The sequence below is a fragment of the Populus trichocarpa genome, chromosome 14 (assembly GCF_000002775.5).
Source record: "Populus trichocarpa isolate Nisqually-1 chromosome 14, P.trichocarpa_v4.1, whole genome shotgun sequence".
In the NCBI taxonomy this organism is placed as follows: domain Eukaryota; kingdom Viridiplantae; phylum Streptophyta; class Magnoliopsida; order Malpighiales; family Salicaceae; genus Populus; species Populus trichocarpa.
The window spans coordinates 6,950,226-6,974,469 of record NC_037298.2 but is presented as its reverse complement, the minus strand read 5'-3'; the positions used below and the strand labels follow the sequence as shown (position 1 = coordinate 6,974,469).

The 24,244-nt window shown below is 33.8% G+C and overlaps 3 protein-coding genes, 1 long non-coding RNA gene and 1 pseudogene across 7 annotated transcripts; 3 read left to right on the top strand and 2 right to left on the bottom strand.

Moving 5' to 3' along the window:
* The first annotated feature begins 3,545 nt into the window (after positions 1 to 3,545).
* Positions 3,546 to 4,423, top strand: LOC7492806 (uncharacterized). The gene is made up of 2 exons (XR_002977879.2): positions 3,546 to 3,832; positions 3,912 to 4,423. It is a non-coding gene; the product is annotated as an uncharacterized LOC7492806 (long non-coding RNA).
* A 948-nt stretch (positions 4,424 to 5,371) lies between these two features.
* On the bottom strand, positions 5,372 to 8,901 carry LOC7486799 (probable protein S-acyltransferase 12). Of its 2 annotated transcripts, none has more exons than XM_024585764.2 (7): positions 8,430 to 8,901; positions 8,116 to 8,335; positions 7,826 to 7,917; positions 6,863 to 7,016; positions 6,678 to 6,763; positions 6,263 to 6,328; positions 5,372 to 5,912 (listed from the first exon to the last, which is right to left on the bottom strand). In XM_024585764.2, exons 1-7 carry the CDS (start codon positions 8,616 to 8,618, stop codon positions 5,796 to 5,798), a joined length of 924 nt encoding a protein of 307 aa, XP_024441532.1. In that variant the 5' UTR covers positions 8,619 to 8,901; the 3' UTR covers positions 5,372 to 5,795. The 2 variants fall into 2 exon arrangements, with proteins under 2 accessions (XP_024441532.1, XP_024441533.1); XM_024585765.2 differs by having other exon boundaries at positions 6,863 to 6,989.
* Positions 8,902 to 12,783: 3,882 nt separating this feature from the next.
* LOC7486798 (GRF1-interacting factor 3) lies at positions 12,784 to 16,195 on the top strand. The gene is made up of 5 exons (XM_024585763.2): positions 12,784 to 12,917; positions 13,042 to 13,155; positions 14,235 to 14,311; positions 15,326 to 15,410; positions 15,490 to 16,195. Exons 2-5 carry the CDS (start codon positions 13,078 to 13,080, stop codon positions 15,874 to 15,876), a joined length of 627 nt encoding a protein of 208 aa, XP_024441531.1. The 5' UTR covers positions 12,784 to 12,917; positions 13,042 to 13,077; the 3' UTR covers positions 15,877 to 16,195.
* A 785-nt stretch (positions 16,196 to 16,980) lies between these two features.
* LOC7492805 (uncharacterized) lies at positions 16,981 to 18,523 on the top strand (annotated as a pseudogene).
* A 3,242-nt stretch (positions 18,524 to 21,765) lies between these two features.
* On the bottom strand, positions 21,766 to 23,617 carry LOC7492804 (transcription factor MYC2). Of its 3 annotated transcripts, none has more exons than XR_002977619.2 (2): positions 21,916 to 23,617; positions 21,766 to 21,812 (listed from the first exon to the last, which is right to left on the bottom strand). XR_002977619.2 is itself a non-coding variant. In XM_024584580.2 (2 exons), exons 1-2 carry the CDS (start codon positions 23,448 to 23,450, stop codon positions 21,791 to 21,793), a joined length of 1,575 nt encoding a protein of 524 aa, XP_024440348.2. In that variant the 5' UTR covers positions 23,451 to 23,617; the 3' UTR covers positions 21,766 to 21,790. The 3 variants fall into 3 exon arrangements, 2 of the variants coding, with proteins under 2 accessions (XP_024440348.2, XP_024440349.2); XM_024584580.2 differs by having other exon boundaries at positions 21,766 to 21,887; positions 21,973 to 23,617; XM_024584581.2 differs by having other exon boundaries at positions 21,973 to 23,617.
* Between the last annotated feature and the right edge of the window lie 627 nt (positions 23,618 to 24,244).

The following is a 24,244-nucleotide window of genomic DNA, read 5'->3' as shown; positions in this document are numbered from 1 at the left end:
GACCACGAGCCTCCCCTGTCTAGGCTTTACTTACTTTTTATTGTGTTTTTTTTAAATTAAAATAATATTTTTTTATCCTTCAAATTTATTCTTAACATGATTGAAAATATAAAAAAAAATCTTTTAAAACGTGAAAAGAAACCTTTGATTTTTCAATCCCTTCCTTTTCAATATCGATTTCCATTCCATGTGCGGTTTCATCTGGGTACTCTCCTTGGGACCTTGACGAACTTTGCCCACTCGTTCTTGAGTGGAGACAGATTTCTCGTGACCACGACTGCGATGATAAAATGTGACCCAGAAGAAAAGAGAGTAAGAGCAGGCCTACGTGGTGGTGGTCGACCAAACGAATCTGAGGTGTTTATGTGACTGTAATTATCGGACTCGACAAGAAGATGACGATGTAGAATTGTTGTGTATTTGGCCTAATTTAGTTGAGCAAATGCTGTGTAACAAATAAAGTGTACAATTTTTTTTACGCCAACTGGTGTGACAAGTAAGTTTTTTTTGTATCATTCTAGACCTAACCTGGTTCTATACCTAAGTTCATTTCTTATTACTTTCCATATTTGTAGTCAAGGATGAAGTTTTATATGACTTGTTTGTGTAGTGTAGACCCTCTTCAGTTACTAGGCTTGGAATGGCTCCTTGAGGGATGACTAAGCCTAGACCCAAAGGGACCGTACTAGATCTGCTGATTTTCTAACTGGTTGCCAATTATATAAGACAATCTTGCTGAGCTTGCTTGGCCCAGGCTTGGCTTACGTGTACATGAGGGGTTGCTTTGAACCGGAAAGGCATAAGAATCCGATAGTAGATAGGAGTTAGGGGTTTTCCGTTGTTAATTCCGAATAACAAATGGGCTTCCATTCTGCAAAGGGATATAACACCGAGCAGGCCAAGGCCCAAGTTCCTTGTTTTAAGAGTTCATAGTCATTGGTAATTTGTCCTCCTCTTCTCTGTCTATTATCCGAAAGATTCGAAACTAGAGCCAATCAGCTGTTTATAATCAACTTCAAAAAATAATGGAGCTATCACCACGCTAGTTGTACTTGTTAAGGATCCGGTGGAATTAGTTTTCTTCTTTTGTTTTTCCTAGTTATATCCAAGCATAAGTTCTAGCCAAAGATTAAACTAATTCATTAGCTTGTGCTACACCGCTAATTTTTTTAATATAAAATAATTATATCTAAGCATTATATTGTAATTTTTAAAAAAAGAAAAATAATAATCATCAATGCAAGATTCTACACCTATTTGAATGACACCTTTAATAATCGATGCAAGATTTGACATGAATTAGATGATATATTTTTTAACATTAAAATTATGATATATTATATTTTTAAAAAATATTAAGATAATTATTTATTGGATTGCTCTAAATTATCTCGAATTAATTATTCAAACTTGCGATCTAGATTATAAGACCGCAACAACTCTGTAAAAAACAAATAATGATGATTAATTCTAATATAACTCAATGTTGAAGTGTGAAATTTAAAATAAAAATATTCAATTAAAAAAAATACAAAAAAACTCAAGTGAACCTAAATCAGCCTGTTAAACCTATGATTCAGATCGTTTATTCCACTAGATGTAATTATTTTTTATTTTTTAAATTATTTTTTATTTAATTACACAATAACCAGGCATATTTGACTCTTTTTCTATCAAATTAAAAAACAAAAACAAGAATAAATGTAATAAGCGTGTAGGATTGAAAAACAAAATGACATGTTTTGTAAGTATCAAATTAAAAAAAGATATTTAAATAACAAGCGATGATTTTAAAAAAATAAAACTTTAAAGGGGTTAAAATACATTAAGTAAAAAAAAAAGGCAATGCCCTAGATCTGGCGATGAATAGAAACCGAGGCAAATTGTTAATTCACCTTCCCTAAATAAAGCAAAGCATCCCTAAATACAACTGACCAAGATGAAGCCTGTTACGGCATTGCAGGCAAAATGCATTTCGATCGGAGAAGAGCTCGGTATAAGTTAATCTAATACGTCCAGTGCAAAAGGTGCGGCTAAAGCACTTCACGAATCGTGATATTTGGGAGCTAGTTTCAATCTCTCTCTTTTTTTAATTAATTTATTTAGTATTTTTATTTCGTTTTAATATGTTAAATTTTTAAATAAAAAATATTATTTTTATATTTTTTAAAATAAAAAATATTTTAAAATATAATCAGTGTAACCCTTTGGTATTAAAATACTGTTGTATTGTATCCCCTGCTCCACAGGTAAAACCTACTTGGTATTTGGTACATATTAGAGACTAGTACTTTTATGACATATGATAATCTACTAGTTTGATAAAAAAAAATTAAAAATATTGTCACTCTAATGAACTATTTGGTGTAATTAAACTGACCAACGAATTAATTTTAAATTTTATTAACCTGATTTTTGTTTGGTTCTAGTTTAGAATTAATTCTTTAAGAGTTAGTTTTATTAAATTTAGTTAATTTAATGAGGTTAAAGGTAACTTAAATTATCAGTAAAAAATATGATTTTACTCTTTCTTCCAATATAATATCTTTCTTTATAAAATTTAGAGGGCGACCAATTATATTGATCTGAATTTTAAGACTTAACCTACAAAATCAGTGATTTGGATTAGAGACTTCACTGAGTTTTATAACTTTATTTTTTAAATTATTTTTTTTTTAATAATATGTTAATCAAAATAAATACTGGTAAAATTAAGGTTTATTTTATACTGTAATACCCTCATAAAAACAAAAACAAGTTAAAACAAATTGTAAATATCCTAGTTGTACTAGAAACCGAGTTCATTTATTAAAAGAAAAAAATTGAGTTAGTAAAATTGACATTTTACATTTGTTTATTTATTTATTTTTCTTTCATTTATATAGTAATATTTTCTTGGTAATCCCATCACTGAACATCTAAAGAATACAAATTAGTATTCACAAAGTGAAGATCTGAGTATTGATGATGTTTGGAACATGTTTCGTATTACTGTGTTACGTTATTTGGGGTTATTATATTGTGTGCTGCATTATCTTGTATTATTTGATATTGTACCGAGAAATAAAAACAGTGCTTAATATAATTAGTTATTTAATTATGCTTATAAATACTTAAAATAGTTAAATAATATTTAGTTAAATCTGATTGTTATGTTTTTTAAATTGAAAATGACTAATAAGGACTCCAGCTAAAAATGTTTAAACAAATACAATAAATGATTCGTGACTTCTTATTAAATTTACATAATATATGAACATATTTTTTATAAAAATAATTTTTAAATAAATATTATATATAAATAATATAAATAGTTTTTAAATAAAATTATATAAAATATTAGTATATTCGTTACAGGTAGTTTATTGTTTTCAAAAAAAAGGAAATAAAGATTATTCCTTTTTTTTCTTGAAATTTTTTTAACCTGAGCCCAACTGTTTCCTGGAAACAAACAAGCCACCAGTCAGAAAATCCACAAAGTCATCAACATTAAAAAGAAAAATCGAATCTACCCCACATAGCTTCATCGATCACTAGTGTTAAAGCCTACGACGTAATCCTTAATTTCTTCTTTAAATAAGTATTCATTTTACAAATGACAACTTCGATAAAAAGGCACGTCTGGTTATAGCTCAAATATCAGTCTTCTGTTATACCACTTAACACAGACCAATACCTTTGTCATGGGGCTCTTGCCTTCTTAGCAGGTCCTGTATATATATATATATATATCACTGCCCGTCTCATTTTGCAAGCGGCTCTTTAATCTGTCTCTCTAACACCATATTAATTTAACAAATTCAATACACCTCCAATTCTCCTCCAAACCAAGGTAAGTTCTACAGTTTGTTGTGCTTAAGATATACATGATGAATGGTAGTTCAATCTTTTTCTTCGTTCTTGAATTCCAGGGGATCCGGGCCCGATCAGTTGGTTTTGGTTGATGGGAGCATTCAAGAAAGAGAAGTACGAGGCAATCCAAGAGTGTTCCGAGAAGAAAGTGAAGGCATACATAATTTGTGTGTGGTCATTTTTGGTGAGCATGGCAGGAGGATTACTACTGCTTTGGTGGGATTATGAATATCACCCTACAAACAGTCAGCTGTGGTTGGTGCCCTTCGGTCTCATTCTGTTTGTTACTCCGGTAATTGCTTGTTTCGCTGTTGTCGTCTCCGAGGCCTGTAATTATAAGGTAGATGATGACAACTCTCAGAAAACGAGTGGACTTGATGTTTAGGTTAGGTGACACAGTTGATGCTGAAAGAAACTATAAAGAAATCGCAAGTGATTCGATACATGTGTGTTTTAGTTGGTTACTTGTTATTAGAAACGTTACTTGTAGGTTTTTACTCGTGTAGGATTTGCTTGCATGCAAGACAGTAGTTTAAAGCAAGATTTTATATATGCTTAGTGCCATTTTTCAGTTCTTAAGAATTTATATATATATATATATAGAGAGAGAGAGAGAGAGAGAGAGTAAGACTTGAATTGGAGACCACCTTGCCATGGGGGACCAGCTAAAATGCTCACCAGTAACTTATACTGCAAATTAAATTAAGTTTATTTGGGCAATGCCATGTAACAAACAAACCGTGGTATCTTGAGATGTTGATTAGTTGGTGGATGCATGTGTTAATAGATAACCTAAGCGAATATCTCAGTAGTCTTTTGCGTTCTAATGAAGTTAAGAACAAATAAAGGACAGCTGTTTCAGATCATTGGCGTGAAATGTGATGTTGGGCATCAACTTGTCGTTTTAATACAACAATAACAGCAACTGATATAGAAGCAATTATATTATAATCTGTTGAAAATCAAAGGTCATTATATCAGGAATGGTTTGCGGAGGCAAGGACCTTGCCTCCCCCAGTCTAATCTTCCCATCTGTTCTTTGGCTATAGTTTATTCAAATGCGAGTATGTCCTGATTGAAAGGATTCACGAAGATTTTACATGCATGTGCACGCTCAATTTCGAAGAAAAACATGGAACTCTAATGTCAATAGCTGGTAGCTCAAATGGCACTCATCAAACACCCCTCGTCCGAATTTCCAATAAGTATAATTTGGGTTTGAAACTCTCGTTCGTAACAAGAAAAAAAGGTGCAACTGGGGGGGAAGGACCAACGGCAAAGCAAGATTATGAATGTTTGATCAAGATTGTGCAAGGAAATCAAAAGAATTTTGATAGAGAGCAAAAGATGCTGGTAGAATTTCATGTTACCTTACAGGGGTTTGAAAACTGGTTCATCGAACAAAATAATACCTACATATCTAATACATTTTGATGAATCATAATATGAAAGAGAAATCAACAAGTCAATATACCAAATATATCTTGCGGAATTTAAATGGAGGAGAAGAATCGAGGAGTCAATGTAAATAAATTTTGGATTTGCAACATGATTGATGAACACAGAAGGAGACCACATAATAAAGAGGATGGCAGAAAAATTGCCATCAAATCTACATAACTGCACACACTTGTGCAATGGCCAAAATTGTAGATTTTGCAATGCCATTCCAATGTAATAGTTATATCATCAGATACTACATACTTCCCACTTTGCTAAATAGTACATAAGTTATCCTTCTGATATGATACCCACTCCAAAAATCAACATCCCATGGCAAAGCAAATATATTCGTGGCTGCCCCTAAATTTCACATGCATCTTCTCATAACCAAGGTTATGAATAGATGAAGTAGAATGGACTGAACCTTTTTCATCCCGTGTTCACTGCGTTTCCAGAAACTCCAGCAGTGGAACGAGGAAGGATCATGACCTCACCAAGCCTCAGGATTCAAGATCTGCGCGTATTGGAAAATCTAGGCCATGAAGTGCAGGTATTTTATCCACATCCTCCTTGGAGAATAATGGAAAGAACCACAGTGCCTTCTTTGTGCCAAAAACCTTTTAAGAAAAAAATAGGAGCAATGACAAATTTATTCTTAGCAAAAGAGCTGAAAACAAGGGCCAAAAGTCTATCTCTAGAAATGGCAGCCTTCAGAACTACATATTCACCCCGAAAGCTAAGATATGAAGTTCCCTAGAAGCAGAATAATCCTTCTTTTTTTCAGTTCCAAATCTTGCGAACACAGATCAATTGTTTAGAGGTGTGATCAACGAGTGCAAAATTGTAGATTAGCACATATAAACTGGTAGTTAAAGTTGTCTATTATCTGCCAAACAAGAGACATTCTTTCACCAGGTACTATGCAGATACAAGAAAGATAAAGATAAAGAAGCACAACAGGTATCACCTGTTCAAAATTCTTCTTCCTGCCTAAGTCGTACTTCCACCTGGCTGCTCCTTTCTTCTCATAAACCTGAACGTGATCTTCGAAAGATTACACGCAGTATTCAAAGGGGAACACATGCTGGACCTATTTCTTTACTCTTATGCTAAATGTGTGGCATGTCAAAAAATGAATTAAATAGTTGAAAGAGGCCATCACAGCATTTTCACAGCATTTTCACAGCATGCGAGGCCATTAATTATGCATTTCATAGACATGCCTTCGCTCTTAAAAAAAACCATGCTTTTGCTTTGTCATGATTCAGCTGACTCTCATCAAAATAACACAAATTTCATGTATCATGACCTCTTGCAGCTTGAGGGACATACATCAATAAGCATGCAGTTACACAGAAAATAACAGTTTTTTTCTTTCTTACCTCTATTGAGGTGGTGTTGCTTGATACAAGAGATGCGTGCATAACCAGGAAACAAAGAAGACTGAGAGCAAAAGCCAAATTAAGAACTGCATCAAGGTACACAATCTGTGAGGCATAAGGGGAACAATGAGAATGCCAGGCTAAAACATGAAAATGAAAATCATTAACATGAAGGGATAGTTTACCAAAAGCCAAAAAGATGACTGCTAGATCACCGGGAGAGCTGGAATGATTCTTGGCTTTGCCGAAGAAGTTGATGAAACCAGGCAACAATACTAGAGTATCCATTGTCGTCACCATGAATGTGTATAGCTTCAGGGAAAAGAAAGAGGTTGATAGCTATGAAAAGTTAAGTCAGAGAAGAACAGAAAGAAGAGAGAACCCCTAATGGCCTAACCAACATCCAAACTTCTTGATATTCAATGAACAATCAAGCGAGCTTTCCATGTACTTCAAACACATATGCCAAATATAACACAATCAAATGGCCTCTGACATTCAAGAACCACCTAAAGTCAGGTAGTTCGACCAGCATTCCTAATCTTCAGTATCTACTGAATTCATCAGCTTACCAAATATCAAAAGCATCATTGAAGGCAAATCAAAGAAAGATATAAATCTATCCAAAACTTCTTGATATTCAATGAACAATCAAGCGAGCTTTCCATGTACTTCAAACACATATGCCAAATATAACACAATCAAATGGCCTCTGACATTCAAGAACCACCTAAAGTCAGGTAGTTCGACCAGCATTCCCAATCTTCAGTAAGTATTCAGTATCTACTGAATCCATCAACTTGCCAAATATCAAAAGTATCATTGAAGGCAAATCAAAGAAAGAAATAAATCTATCAATTTCTTCTGCTAATCCTATGATGGGCTTTCAACAGAGTTAAAAAATGATGTCTGATTGCATAGCATCAACAAGACTTCAAGTGCAGAACTGGGGGTGGGGGTGCATTCATTTGTTCAGCTCCCAAACACATCTTACCAACTCACTCATAATAAATTCCATTTATCCCTACAGGTTTATAAATCAACTTCGAAGATGCAATCAGTCATATAAATTACCAGTTTTGAAAAAAAATAGTTTCTGTAGTCACAAGTAATTTATAAGTTGACTTGAAAGGTAGAATTGAAATTACCAAGAAAAGAAGAAAAAACTTGTAGTTACGTGCTCCAACACAATTCACCACCCAAACACAATGGTGATCCATCTTGAGAACACATCTTTGGCCTACAGAATAGAGAATACAACATCAAAAAGTTCTTAAAAAATTGATTCTTTATGACATAATAGCGGTCCACAAAATTGCAGTGATGCAAAGAAAAACATCCAATGACACATCTAGCACATGCAAAATATTAGCATAACAGAAACTAACCAAGAACATTGAAAATACCAAGCACTTAAAAGTTAAAAATGATGGCCTACAAACAGAGCAATGATGACAACGCGGCGGCTTTCCATTCTCGCAGTGATTGCAAAACGCTCTGCGATCCAATCCATCAGTAGCAACTACACAATCTGACCTATCATTCAATGAAGAACCAGTCTCCAAAGCCTCCTCTGGAAGTACAGCTCTCCAATTTTCAGGCACAGAACCAGGGTCCTTGGAAAGCACCGTAAAATAGCTCCACAATAGCATTATAAGCTGCAGAAAAAAATAAAAAACAAGGCAGATTCACCCTCTATTTTTCACTTTAATCCCAAAAACCCAACAGTTAAACAAAAAAACTCAAGATTACCAGAAAATGAAAGATCATGATAATAGCAAAAGCCAAAACAGAATGGGCTCCACCGCGAAGTAACTGTGGGCCACAGGTAACAATTACAACGGCGTGGTATGAGACGGCGATGATGGCGGCAACTAGAAGGATCATTAAGTAGCCGAGGACTTTGAGGCCAGAACATAATTTGAATACGTTTATTTCCATATTAAATAGGCAATTACTGCTGCTGCTGCTGTTGCTGCTGCTTGCAGTGAGCGGTCTGATTTCGAGAGGGATGACTGGAACGGGTCTTCGGGTTCGAGGAGGGAATAGGCGTTTCAAGATATTCCGAGCCAGGTTTGAGGATGGGATTCAACTTAATTGATTTTCGGGTTTATGGAAGGAGTGGATCAGAAGGTTTAATTCTGGGCAGGGAGACGAAAACGTGTTTGGGAGGGTTGGTGTCGGAGGCGGGTGTACTGGCGGTGTTTGCCTTCTCACTCAAGTGAACGGTGGCCCACTTTCTATTAACTCGGCATTAAAATTTTAAGGAAACCACAAATTAGTCCTTGATAGATCACCATTTTGTTAATTGAGTTCCAAACCTTTTTATTTTATTAGTTTGCTCCAAACATCACCCCACTGCAAATTAACAAAAAAAAAAAAAAAGCTTAGTTTTTTACTATATACTAAGACACACATTACTGAAGGCTCAAATTAATGAAATGATCATTTTGTCTTTTAAAAAAACATTAAACCTTTATTGAGGGTTTTAAGGTCTATTAATTATTTTAGAATTGATTGGGTATAAGACAGTTTTTTCACCTTCTTTTAAGCAAATAATTGAACTACTTAAAAAAAATTAAAATAACATATAGAAGCTTTTTTGAATTTTCACTTTTTTAAGAAGAATAAAATGATTTAATTATTTTTAAAAGCAAATATTATTTTTACCCAGAATCTAAGAGTTTTTCATAATTTCATTCTATTTTTTTAATTATAATCAAGTTGAATAAAGAGCATTTTAGTATATTAATAAATATAAAATATTATTTTAAAACCAAAAGTGGCTAGTACAAGGTATCTGCCAACATTTGGGATACCCCACGCCCTTTATTCGACATGTGAGGGGTTGTGCAACAATCAAAAAATATTTTTCAAGGCAGTGTTTGAATTATCTCGACTATTCTTCCATTCGTGAGTAACATGTGTGGCCAACAAACTTTTAGTTTAACGTCAATAACATTTTTTTTTCCTTTTTTTTCTCTATTCTCCTCGATTTTCCCATCTAACTCTTCAAGTTTTCAATGAAGCCCTTTAATTTATTTTTTCTTCAAACTTAGTCCATTTTTTTTATTACTAATTGTTTTATTTGAAATAATTTATAAATCTATATTTTTTTTTCAATTTCATCATCTTTTAATTCTTTATCTGTCAAATTTGATCATGATTCTTTTGATTACTATTTATTTTATATAAGATAGTTTTTAAAATTGAGTTTCTCTTATGAATTCATACTCTTTTAGTTTTCTTTCATATCAAATTCAATCATCATTCTTTTGATTGTTTTTTTTTTTACTTTGACAAATTTTTTAAATTGATTTTTTTATTCCATCCTTCAACATTAAATTGGTTGAGAATTGAGCTTCTTGATTAAGTTCAAGCTTAAGATTTCATGGGTGAGTTTAGAAAATTAACCAAGGTTTAAGAGATTCGTCCGGGTTTGCATGATAAAATTTTTAAATTGATAGTATTAAATTAACCAAACTTATTAAATCCAGTCAGATCAATAACCCATGTCTCTTGTTTTTCTTTCTTCTTTAAAAATCTATTATCGCCTAAACATCCTTTTTAACACTAGAAAAAACTTAACTTACATGGTACTCTTATGTGAAAGTTTTAGCTATAGATGCATTTCCTAACATCAACGAGAGATATCCTTACCTATATACCAATAACTTAACTCATGAATTTAATAACCATGCTAAAAACATTATCCATGATCAAACACTTCATACTTCCACACATACTAATTTCAAACTTTACAAAATTAATTAAACTTAACATGTAATTTCTCTAACTTGCATATTTAATTTAACTATATCTCATTCAAATCACTATCGACACATAAAACATTGAAATAATACAAATTAACCAATTTATCAAGTTTACTTCTCAGATTTCATCCTGAAATTCTCTAACTAACAATTTGGCCAGTTTTGACAGCCTATAATTTATCATATCTTTTTTAATTTCATTCTCAAGCACATTCATTTCAATATCTAACGCTTTAATGACACCAAACACAATCCAATTTAATATCTTTAACTGACTCTATACCAAACACAATGAAATTTAATACCTTTTAAACAAATTCTAAACTTTTATAAATGCCAATCATGTTCACTCATACATTTTAAACAATTTTTAACTTCCATACATGTTAATCATATTTCAATTAAATTTAAAAGGCTTTCACATTGATTCATAATCATTCAATATCATAAAATTTCATATCTGTAACTTTTTCAAAATACACATGCATGTAATTTACATATTCAACCAAAAAACTTATCCCAAACATAATTTCTCATACCCGTACATTTAATGAACAAACATTATCACAACATTTAGGTAAAATTCTTATCTCTCCCAGTTACTCCTCATGGCAAGCTATATATTAACATTTTGATCATTGTTTTTATTCAAATCCTTGTTTGGATTCCCTAAAAAAAAAAAAAAACCTTTTCATGCATATCAACTCAAACTACTTCTAAATAATTATTTTTTCAAATTCATCACAAACCTTAGAACTGGGGATTTTCTCCTTTTCTCCCAAAACAAGATAAAATGAACTTTAGAGAGAAATGAGTCATTTACCTTAGCCAAAACAACCCAAATTGACGAGTTTTTTTGCCAATCTTTTCAAGCTTTCCTTCTCCTCCACCAATTTAAACTTTTTTTCTTTATAACTTTCAAATCCCTAACTTGTTTTCTCTCCAAAATTTCCTATTTGATTAGTTTTCTCTACTGATAATCACTCCTTGCACTCTCCAAACCCACCATTTAGAGAGAACAAAGGCAAATTTTGAAGGAAAAAAGAAAGGAAATGAAGATTTCTTTCTCTCCAATAACCATCTGCCACTATTTGTAGGAAGAGAAGGAATTTTTGTTATAGGCCATCAATGTTTTTTACATAATGATTTATTGTTTTATCTTGTCGAGATATTTAACTAACTCACAAGAGACTTCCACCCCTACTTATGATAATTTTCTCCCGAGTTTATTATTTTATTTAAATTTTTTTGTCAAGAATTTACACTTTATTTTTATATTGGTTTATGAATTTTAGATCGAGGGTGTACATAAAACCTACTACGTTTTTATTTATGGATCAACTAATACACTCTTATCGATATTTTAACCATCTTCTTTCCATTTTCCACACTATAAGCAATGAAATCCAATTAGAAAGATCAACTAATAGACACTTTTATCGATATGTTTTACGTGAGTGATTCATATAGATCGTATTTTTTTTTATTGATGCTTCTACTAGTTAACAAGCTTTCAATAATGATTAAGATTTAATTTCTTGATTTCTAACTTCAATTTTTATAAACTTAGAAATTATTAGTAAATATAATTATCTTGGTTCATTAACAAGGATTTAGGTAAGTCATTGAAAATCTCTTAAATCACTCAATTACTTGAGTTGGATCGATATTCAAAAAAAATATACTATTAAGACATCACTCTTAACTTAGAAAAAGGATATTGTGTTTTATTAAAGAGTTTAAGATTAAAAAAAAATAAGATTTAAGATACAAGTAAAAAAAAGTTTGGTAACAAAACAAAGATATTTTCATTGTATTTTACATTGCCTTGTCAACATCATTTATAAAATAAAATTATAAGGTTTTTAGAAAACAAAATTATAATGACGGAATTAAGTTGCTTAATTTCAAGTAACTAACCACAACTAGGGGATTGACAACTATTCTCTTTTAATATGAATATTTGGAAGTATGATAGTAGTTGTTTTTAAAGTGTTTTTTAATTGAATATGTATTAAAATAATATTTTTTTATTTTTTAAAATATTTTTTATATCATTACATCAAAACGATCTAAAAATATAAAAAAATTAATATAAAACAAAAAAATTTAAATTTTGTTCAATTCGTTTGAAATGCAATACCAAACGATGCTAAGTAGTCGCTTCATGATTATTTTTCCAAGTCGTTGATATGAATTCAGGTGTGTTTGAAGTGTATATTTTTCTGATTTTAAATGTTTTTAGTTTTAAAAAAATTAAATTAATTTTTTTTAGTGTTTTATAATAGTTTTAATGTGTTGAAATTAAAATTTTATTTCCAAACACTATTTTAAAAACGGATCAAATCGTGTTTGGTAAAAAAAAAAAAAAAGGCAGACTATTATTTCTGCCTGCTCTGTCTTCAATTCCAGAAACATTGTGGATCCACCCCCTCTCTTCAAAATATACTCTCTCGCCATCTCACAGGTGCTCCCCAACCCCACCTCTCTCTCCATGTATTTTTAAATATATAAAAAAGCTCTATTTTTTGTTGCCTCTCTGCCTCTCCTTAATCAGGGTTTATCAATTTGGGGATTTTTCTGGGAATTAGGGTTAGGGCTTGAGCAAGCAAAGTAAATTAAACAAGATGCAGCAGCCACCGCAAATGATTCCTGTCATTTCTCCATTTCCACCAACAAACATCACCACTGAGCAGATCCAAAAGGTAGTATCCTTTTGTATTTCTTCCTTTATTCCATGCATATACTGTGTTATGGTATTTGGGTGGTTTTGTTTTTTTGACTGATAGATTTGGGGGTCTTTGATGACGGTGTTGTATTTGATTTGGACTTTTGGGGTTTTATTTCTTTATTAAACCAATATTCGAAGCTGATAAGTGGCACCAGTAATGAGTAATCGTTAGGTGAGTCAATAAATAGCCAACTGATTACCTCTTAAATATTCTCCAATTCAGGAGATGGGCTTTTTTTTATTCATTCTATTCATATAACTTGTCATCACTATAATCAAGGCTCCATTGTCTTTCTCTTTATCTTGTGGCACTAATAGCTTTCCAAAAATCCATGACGCTTAAACTAGTTGGTTAATGGTTATGCAGATTTGTGGCTATCGTGACAGATTTTGTATAGATGGCAGCTTAATGCCAATTAAGAAGGGAGTCTAGTTAATTTCGTCTCAGGGTGTTTATTTGTGAGTTTTTGTTTGTCCATGTAAACCACACATGATAGTTGAGAATAGGAGGAAAGAAGGGGATTGTTTGTAAACTATTAAGTTGTACATTAGATCTTAGAAGTTTCAGCTATTCAAGCTCGTTTTGGAATTAATTTACTGAAATTCGTACGTGTCAAAGCAATCTTTTAGAACCTTCTATCGCTGCAAATTTCTGCATTTATCGTGTGCATGCTTGTATCTTGAACCCATTTTATCTTCAAGTAATCCTCAATATTCATATATGCAAATTCATTCTTGCTGCCAGTAAATGTGTTCTCCTAGTTATGAAACATGACCAAATGTGCTATTGTATAGCAATACATGAGAATAGTAGAGAATTTACCATTCCATGCATGAATTCAAATTCATGGTTATAGGGTGTGCTAATAGCTGTTTTATTTATAGGCTCTCGCACTTATTCAAGTTTTCCCTTCCTCTTACTGCCATGTTGAGCAATATCTGATGTTGTTTCCATTTTTAGCTGCTTCTTCATGCTGTCAGAACTCTAGAATGGATTATATGCTGATATTCCTCACGTGATGGTTAATTTGTCCTTGTTAATTCTTGCTGCAGTACCTTGACGAAAACAAAAAGTTGATTTTGGCTATATTGGACAACCAAAACCTTGGAAAACTTGCTGAATGTGCCCAGTAAGTAACTTGTTCTCATGCATGCAAGTTTACACCCTTGCTTTTCTATGCTTTCTTAGTTACTGAGTTATTAGCATGCATTTTAAGCATAATGTGAGGTCTGATCCATTAGCAGTATTTGTGGCTGTTTAGGAAACAAAAAGGAAAAAAAAATCTAGGTTTTCAAGGATGGCGAGGTTGTTTTAAATTTAAGTTTGGTAACTTTTCTCTAACAAAAAAACTGCATCAAATATTTAAAAATCTCCGTCAGAATTAGGGCAAAAACATAGAATTTCTTATTCTGGGACCAGTTCAAAACAGGACTGGATCAGTCTCCTGGGTTCCAAATCACCCACTAGCATTTTGAAATTTGCCTAACAATCAAATCCAATACATTGATTTGGTAGTTGGTGTTGGGCATATCTCAGAATGTATTCTTGATTGCCAAATTTAACTTTGGGTCAGTTATATCTTGTCCTGTTGGATATTAGACTGAACTTGTGGACTCTGGCCAGTACAAGGTCATGCCTTAAATAATCTTTTATTTGTTAATAACAGTGGGGATGGTTATAGTGCATGACACATACTACTGTTGTCATTGCCCCAGAGTGCATGAAGTTATCTTTGCTCTTAAGCTCAATCACCTTGTTACTACAGATTTTTTGTATCATATTATTGGAGATCTTGGTTATTGGTGTACTGCTACTGGTTCATTGTTCTTGGCAAGAATAAAAACGTCACTTGAAGAAGGTAGGATCTGGTGTTATAAAATATGCGCTTAAAGTCAGTTGGCAGACCAGATGAAATGGAGGAGAGCCATTAGATTGAACTGTGGATCTGAATATATCAGCCATAGATAGGCTGTGCTCATATTAAAATCACTGAGAACTTCAATTTTGTTTCCCTTTTTTAGAATGCTTATTTTTTCAAAAAAAAAAAAATTTGTATGGAAAAAATGCATGTTGGTTCCTATTTATTTATGTAATTTCATTGCCAACTTTCCTAAGGTGAACGTATAAAATTTCAATGAACTAGGTATCAAGCCCAGCTGCAGAAGAATTTGATGTATTTGGCTGCAATTGCTGATGCCCAACCACAGGCACCAGCAATGCCTCCCCAGGTGGATAGTAGTCATAACTGTGACTGGTCTTTTTCAATTCTCTTACTCTGCATATGCTCATTAATACCATTGCTTTCAGATGGCCCCGCATCCTGCAATGCAACAAGGGGCATATTACATGCAACATCCTCAGGCAGCAGCAATGGCTCAGCAGCCAGGTGTTTTCCCCCAAAAGATGCTATTACAATTCAATGCTGGACATCAAATGCAGGATCCTCAGCAGTTACACCAACAAGCCATGCAAGGGCAAATAGGAATTAGACCTATAGGGGCTAACAATGGCATGCATCCCATGCACGCTGAGATTGCTCTTGGAAGCAGTGGCCCTTCAGCAAGTGCTGGCACAAATGATGTACGTGGGGGAAGCAAACAGGATGCCTCTGAGGCTGGCACAACCGGTGCTGATGGCCTAGGGGGCTCTGCTGCTGGGCATAATGGTGCTGACGGTTCCGAGGATGCAAAATGATGTGGCTTCTTGAGGGACTCTGTGTTTAATCCCTTTCGTTGTTGATAGTAGGCACCCCTTATTGCAGAACTGGTGTTGTTCTGATGATCTATGTTAGGTTGAGCAAAGAGTTGACTTTATATGTTTCACATTAGTGTTGAAAAGTTAGGTAGGTAAGTCATAAGGTCTTAGTATGCCAACGAATCAAAATCAAACCAGGTGTGAGACAGAGGACGTTGTAGCTTGTGTTCTCTAGCTGTATGTCTGTTTTTGTAACAACTTGAAGATGATGCTTGGTATTGTAGAATTTTGGTCTCAAGAAGTCGTCCTTTTTGTGTTAGTTTTGGTCGGCACAATTTTCCTCCAGAATCATCAACCGGCCCTTTTTGAGTTAATAGAGGTATCGTTAGATCACACATCACAGCCCGCAAGCATCTACCAAGCTATTATGTCTTTATGAGTAAAGCAACTATGGGTTCCAACTTCGACTTGCGAATAATCAGATCGTGCTGGTAAAATAAGCAATCGAATTATTTGATTCAGCTTTCCTTGCTTTAAAGCATCGGTGGTCATAATTGAAGCCTTTCTGAAGTTATAGCTATAAGATTGTCTAAATGATATAAAAAAGACATAGGGAACAGGATAAGAAGCAAGGGAATGGAAGAACGAATCTAGGGAAAGAGAGGAAAGGAAACAGAGATAATGGCCTTCAACGAACCTGAAAGCGGGAAATAAGGAAAGCTTCACAAGGAGAAGGCAAAGCCTCGTGAAAAAGGACCTTCATCGTGACCTTGAAGCCATCTTCCTTTTCATATTTGTACTCAAAACATTACATTTTTGGGTTGAATAAACAAGAATATGTGAGAATCTATATCGGATCGGCTTTGCATAAGCTTGATAAATTGCTGACCAAGAAACCAAATATCTGTTTACCAAGAAATATATATTTCATCATTCCATGGTGTGCCACCTGCTGCGATCCTTTCAAACTTGATTGGCGTATCGCCTCAGAACTTAAAATAAAGTTTGAAGGGCTAGCTTCAAGGACATGCTTATCAAGGGGATTAATAAAAACATAGTTTTTTAATTCTTTTTTTTATTTGAGTATTACTCCTTGAAAAGAAAATGACATTTGCAGCTCGTTGAATTCTGGATAGCTAAATCTCAAGGAGAGAGTTATTCCTTCTATGACTGGAATTGAACTACTGACTTCTATATAAAAGGCCATGCATAGTCTCAACAGATATCAAGATGGACGATGACCTTGACCCTTCCAAAACCCCAAAACTTTACTACTTCTGTTGAAGCCCATCACATTTTCCCGGACCTTTTCAACACTCCCCATCTCCATCACCATCCGATCTCCATCTGTGCACTCAAGACGCAGCCGACTCAAACCACAACACCAATATCTCCAGGCAAAAACTTCATTCCCTTAGAAAAACATGAATGAAGACCGATTACCATCTCCCCGCCATCACCACACCAACAATAAGAAGAAAACAAGATTCGTATTCAGATTCTTGAAATCCCCAACGTTCTACGTTACCCTTTTACTGCTATCCTACGCACTAGGGTTACCTATCAGCTCCAAGCTCCTGCTCTTCACTGCGGCCTTTACCATCCCCAGAAATCTTGAAGGTCGACGGTTATGACCTCAAAAACCAACTCGACAACTTCCGGGTCAAGACTCACTGTGCCAAACCCCTTCCACCCCAACTTGTCCACGAAACAATTCTAGACCGAGTTTACAACGCCACGTCGCCATATGACAATTTCCCTCCTGCGCACGTTAGAGGCCTCCTCAGAGATAAAAGACTCAAGGGATGGGGCTCATACGGTGAAGTTTTTGAACACCTTATCCAGAAAGTGAAGCCTAAAGTGATTATTGAAGTGGGTACTTTCTTGGGCGCTTCAGCTCTCCACATGGCCGAGTTGACTCGAAAACTCGGGCTCGACTCACTCATTCTTTGCATTGACGATTTTCGCGGGTGGCTCGGGTTCCGTGACCTGGTTGGTTTTGTTAATATGGTAAACGGTGACGTTCTGTTGCTGTATCAGTTCATGCAGAATGTTGTTCAAAACAATGCCACAGGGTCGGTTTTGCCCATACCCTTTTCGAGCGGGTCAACATTGGAGATATTATGTGAGTGGGGTGTGTTTGGTGATTTGATTGAGATTGATGCGGGTCATGATTTTAACTCTGCCTGGGCGGATATTAATCGGGCCTACCGCATCTTAAGACCCGGTGGGGTAATTTTTGGACACGATTATTTTACTGCAGCGGACAATAGAGGCGTGAGGAGAGCAGTAAATTTGTTTGCTCAAATGAACGGGCTTAAGATCCAAACTGATGGGCAACACTGGGTGATTGACTCCGCCTGAATTCGGGTTTGCTTGTGCTTGTTCGTTAAAAGTTACCGTTGTTAATTTTGTAAACTTTGTTAACTGTTGTCGTGACAGGGTAGATTTTGTCAATTTCATAAAAGGACACGTGTGTAATGTGACCAGAGTCAAAGATATGTATCTTTTTAATAAATTTTAGCTTTTGAAGGCTATGCTTGAAAACCTTCATCCACTACATTTAAGGTCTGTTATTAGTATGCTTCTTTTTTAAAATAAAAAAAGGCACCTCCAACAGCTATTTGGAATCCTTATTATTATTAAATTCAATTCCAAAAATTAAATCAATTTTTATATTTAAAATCTTTTTTAGAGTGTTGATTTAAATTCAAACATAAAAAATAGTGGGGAGTTAAAGACCTAGTTATTCATGATTAATTTGATAATAATTAATAGATCTTGTGAAAAAATTATATTATCCATAAGAGACAGTCAAATAATTTTGTTCGAGAATAATAAATCGGTCATTTTAATATTTCAACTTATACAAAAAGTTCAGGGCTACAATAAACCCTGAGTGCATATTAGTTTTCTTTTATGTGATTTTAATTGTAACTTTATTTTAATTATCAAGATTGTAAAAATTCTTAGAAACGAGTTAGTTAAGGCTAATGATTAAAAACTAAAAAACAATGAAATTACATTAAAAAAAAAACTATCAAACTATTATAAAGATCCTTGGTATTTTTTTTTATATGAAATCCTTGGTTATTATATTACACTATCTTTAATTATTTCACACAAAAATTATTAATAAAATTCTTGTTAATTCATTTTAGAATCGATACTAATATTTATTTTTGTCAATTTTTAAAGCTTTTTTTTAAATCTTTTAATTGTATTACCGAACACAAGTAATTAAAATAACAAAATAAAAAAACAATTTAGATTATAATTTATTATAATTTTTACTTTCTATAATCGCTAATAATATAAAAAAAAACTTTCATAAAATTTCTAGTTATGCCTTATTCTTTTATTTTTATTTACTCTAAGTATAATTAAAATAATAAAATAATATACAAATTAAACAAACTATTAAATTAAAATGTTTTAGATAAAAAGACTTGTTCTTTTATTTTTTTCTTAATTAAAACATATGTTCTTGTGCAAATACATTATTTTTTTTATAAAAACAAGTTACAAATTTTTTTTTTAATTTTAGGAGGGCTTATAAAAGAATTATATGAATTTTTAAAGATTACTTTTTAGAATTCCTCATGATAAATATATTAAGTTTGATCATGTATTGGGATCAAACTCAACGCAAGGGCCACAATGTGATGGGCATCACACTCAAGCCCAAAAAAAGCACTCGATATGGGCCCTTTAACCAGGCCTACAACTATGACGAGGGTCTAAAAACGTTTTCAAAGTTCATTATGGATTTGCATAAAAGAACAAATATTTTTCTAACAAATATTAAAAAATATCAATGAATATCAGTACATCAATTTGCAACCTTATATCTCCTAAATTATAAAAAATAAAATAAAATTGTACACATAATAAACATGCACTTGGAAACTTCTGCTGCGTATTTAACATGTCACGGTCCATGGTCGTGGTCACTAAAATGCCTACAGTATGTGGCGGGTCCAAATCCAAAACTTCATCATTGGAAATTTGTGATTCCATTTCATTTTTACTGCCAACTAGCTAGTGTCGTGCCGGCCCTACAACGTTGTGTTAACAGAAGCTATCCGCAAACTAGTCGTCGAAGTCCACATCATCCCGATAAACCTTCATCTCTGTTTGAAGATATTTATTTGCCTTGTTTTTTCTGCCCCTGTTACTGTTTCCCGCTTTGAATTTTCCATTTCATTTTCTCGAAGGGATAGGCAACCTTCAAAGAAAGAGATATCCTCCCATTTATTAATCTTGTGTTTTTTAAATAAAAAATAATTTAAAAAACGGGTTAAACCAAATAGCCAATTAAATAAACAACTTGGTTGGCGATTGACGTGATTAGAAGCCATCTAAACAAAGCTCTGTCAACTAAGAAAAAAGAATTAGCACAAACTTTATTTACCAACGAGCCCTTCAGTGTCAAGGTTCAAGTAGTTTGGTAAATCCGAAGAGAAAGGCAACCAACGTTGGTTATGACATAAATGGTAATGACGACGCACGTGGGAAAATAATTTACATTTTGCATTTATTTACGGTTGTGACTTGTGATAGTGATTTTTTTTCCTTTTTTTTTGGTCAAGTGGAGGCATCACTTCCACCACAAAAAACGTGAACATCACCAGAGTGGGCCTCGACTAATTAACCCCATGTTCATGATTGCTTTACTTCCTTTGTCTTCTTTCTGCTACAGAAGAAACTCGTTCAAGCCTGCACTCACTCCTTTAGGACACCACTTTTTGAGGTACTCCAGGGGGCAATCAATATGAAATTTACATTCAACGAAACTTTTTTTTTAATTGAAAAAATCTAACAAAAAAATATTATTTTAATATATTTTTGAGTGAAAGATATTTTAAAAAATAACAACTACTATCACACTTTCAAATAATTTTATATGGCTTTATTTTAGAAACAAATTCAAACAATATTATTAAATTTAATATTATTTTCTTTAACAAGCAACGTCGTGATGATATTATTATAAATAAAATTGCATTATTTATGCCTTTATTTCTCACATTTAAGATGAAGTTACCAGTACCTTCAAGTCATGGAAACACTCACCTCGTACATATCCCCTCTAAAGTTTATATTACGACACTCATAAGTTACACTTGCACGAGTCTTAGCTCATAGATCTTAATTTGTTAGTACTTTGTTTCGTACTGTTGATTTTTGCGGCACAATTATATTTTTTTAAAAAAATTAATTTATTTTTTCATTCAAGATAATTATTTTAATATGTTCAATATACTTATAACAAAAATAAATTTTTAAAAATAAAAAAAATTATTTTAATATATTTTCAAATAAAAATATTTTAAAATTTTTTAACACAATCTCAAAAACTTACTCTGTCCGTGCACCAGCTGTATATATATATAAAAAAAAAAGGTTGAAAAAAACATCGTCCCGTACAACTTTACTTTATTTTTTTTCCCCCACCGCTTTAACATGGACCATTGCTTTACTTCGGTCGCAACAGACAACCAGCCTTTTTTGTTTCTATTGGTTTTCACTTCGTTGTCATACGTACGTTGCCATCCTATATATATATATATATATAGCCTTAGATTAATTGAAAAAAAGCACGTGTTACACAAATGGGTGTGGTGGGGTCTAGATTCCCAGGAACCAAACACACCCAATTCTCTAATATTTTTAACGTGGTACACAAAAGGAGCAGCAGAAATAGATATTTCAGACCAAGTAATTTAAAACTCGCCTTTAGCCCAAGAGGAGAAAGGGGGGAAAAAGGTTGGAAGGATCTGAATCATGGCCTTATTCAAAGCTTCATCCATACTCCATAGGAAGTACGGTTTCCTTTCCAGTCATGTGCATGAGGATGAGGTGCTATGAGCACGGGGAACAGCAATAAAACGTGAAGTTTCGGTTCAATCTCTTACAGGCTCAAGATCTCAATACTGTTGGGAAAAAACGGAGCTGTTGCTTCATTAATTTCCATAATTACATAATTTGAAGGTAGAAATCTCTGAAAACTGGAAAAAAGAAGAAGAAAAAACAAACCGCTTATGAACATGATGTTTGTAACAGGAATCATAACAACAACGATCATGATCTTACTGTTCTAGTCTTCCAAGAAGAGCAGATTTGAGCGCCTCTTCCGTTCTCAGTCCATCAGGAACCCTAACGACCACATCTTGGAGCATAAGCTCGTTAACACTGGACATACTTGCATGATGCACCTGAAATTCCAGGTCACGCAGTGCACTCATTAACCTAGAACCTGGATAATTCACATTATCGGATTGGACCCTAATCATTGCATCATTACCCACAAACTTGACCTCAACTTCAAGTGCAAGCCCAGCACCACCAGAATTACTATTAGGCCTGCAGGCAGCTTGGTCCACAGAAGTGGTGGTGCTTTGATTGTCCATAGTGTCAGCCACTTCCAATTTCACTTTCTTGGACTCCCTTTGTAGCTTTGACTCCAATTTATCAACCTTGGCCTTCATCTCATTTATGTAGGATACAGCATCAGATAACAATGATGCTTTGTCCATTCTTGACACGTTTGGGACCACAGCTCGCAGCGCGTAGAACCGGTGGTTCAGCTTCTCTCTCCGCTGCCTCTCAGCCTCTACATGGTTCAATGGGGCGCCTCTGCCCAGCCCAGGCTTTCTCCCTCTTTTCTTTGGAATTCTTCTCTCTATATTCACAGCAACAAAATGAAAGTCCGAGTCTGAATGTTCCGAGTCCACGTACGATTGGCCTAGTTTATTAACGTTATCTTTCTTTGTTTCTGCTCTTTCTTGTGTTCGTTTCTCTCCATGTTCAATCGTATGATCATCTTCTTGCAGACCAGCTATTATGCCTCCATCCGCTAAAGAAATGTTCCGGTCAAGAAACTGGATTGGTTCTTGACAGGGGTTATTAGGACCTTTAGGCACCAAACACGAGTTAAGATCTGACACAAAAAGAGACTTGGCTTGTTGAACAATACCCCAGTTTTCTCTGATCACACAAGAGGATCCCAATTCAAGAACCCCACAGGATGTAGGTATGCAAATCAGGGTCTCAATGCCATGCATTTGTGCTTCTTTGACTCTTTCACAGTTGTAGAACTGAAGTTCATGGCCACCAGTTAACCAAATCAAAGAGCCAGTGGTATAAGCCTTGCCGAGGATTCCATCTCCAGGCGAGAAAGATCGAGTAAGAGACATGACATAGAACCACTCGGTGTCGGTGGAATCAGTGTCATCCATCAAAGACATATCAAGATCATGACATTCATCGAGCAGGGAATGGATTCCCTTCATGACCCTTTTCCTCTCGGAGTTTGATGTCGACATGCGGCTGTTGTTAGTGGTGCTTAGTTTTGGGGAAGTGTCTTTGGAGCCTTGAAAATGGCCATCACCCCAGGCTAGGAAGATTTGGCCACTATCATCCTTCGATGCTTGCCAAAATATGGCATAAGACCACCGATCTGGTTGGCTTTGGACTATAAATTGAAGCCTTTGTTGGAGAGTTGGTGGGGTTTCGTGGGATAAAGAGACTAGCGAAGAAGATGAAGATGGAGAGATAATGAGCCCCTCCATGTATGGAATCTAGTTGTGTTGAGAAAGACAGTGGCAGGAAATTAATATAAAGGAGCGTTTATGTAAGAAATTGAGATTCAGAGAACAAAGAAATAGGAATCCAAGATAGAAGAGCTAGTGAGAGAAAAAGGAGAGACTTTTGTGTTCAGCAGGGAAGGAGAGGACCTGCCAATGGCCCAGTAGTTAATGGATACTTATTGCTATCAAGAATAAGCAAAAATTAAAATAAAATAAAATAAAGCCGCATATTTATTAATTTTATATCTGATATTAATAAAATTGGTGTTAAGAGCAAAATTTAATAATTATATTATCACCCTTTAAAAACATAATAAAATAAAAATATGTTATTCTATCAGAAACTTTAAATTAATGTGCTAGTTTTTTAAAATAATTCATATTTATAAAGTAAAAGTTATACATGTGGAAAATAAATACAACAATAAATAAATAACACATAAATTTTATAAGAGAAAGGAATTGCAGATGTGAGCTCCCAATTTAGTTTATTATCTATCAAAGTAATAATAATAAAGTTTATTTTTATAGAAAGTTTATAAAATTTTAAATAGGTCATAACCCTATATCAATTAGGAAACAAAACAAAAATTCAAAAATATAAAGGAAAAAAATATTAAATCCAAAATACGTCATGAAATCCAAAAATAATAAGAAAAATAACAAAACTACCAAAATCAAGAGCCTCATCGATATTTTTAATATCTAAAGATTCAACGGTCCGCATAGCGATATAATGACTACTATAAGAAAAACAACATTTAGAAACTCCTATA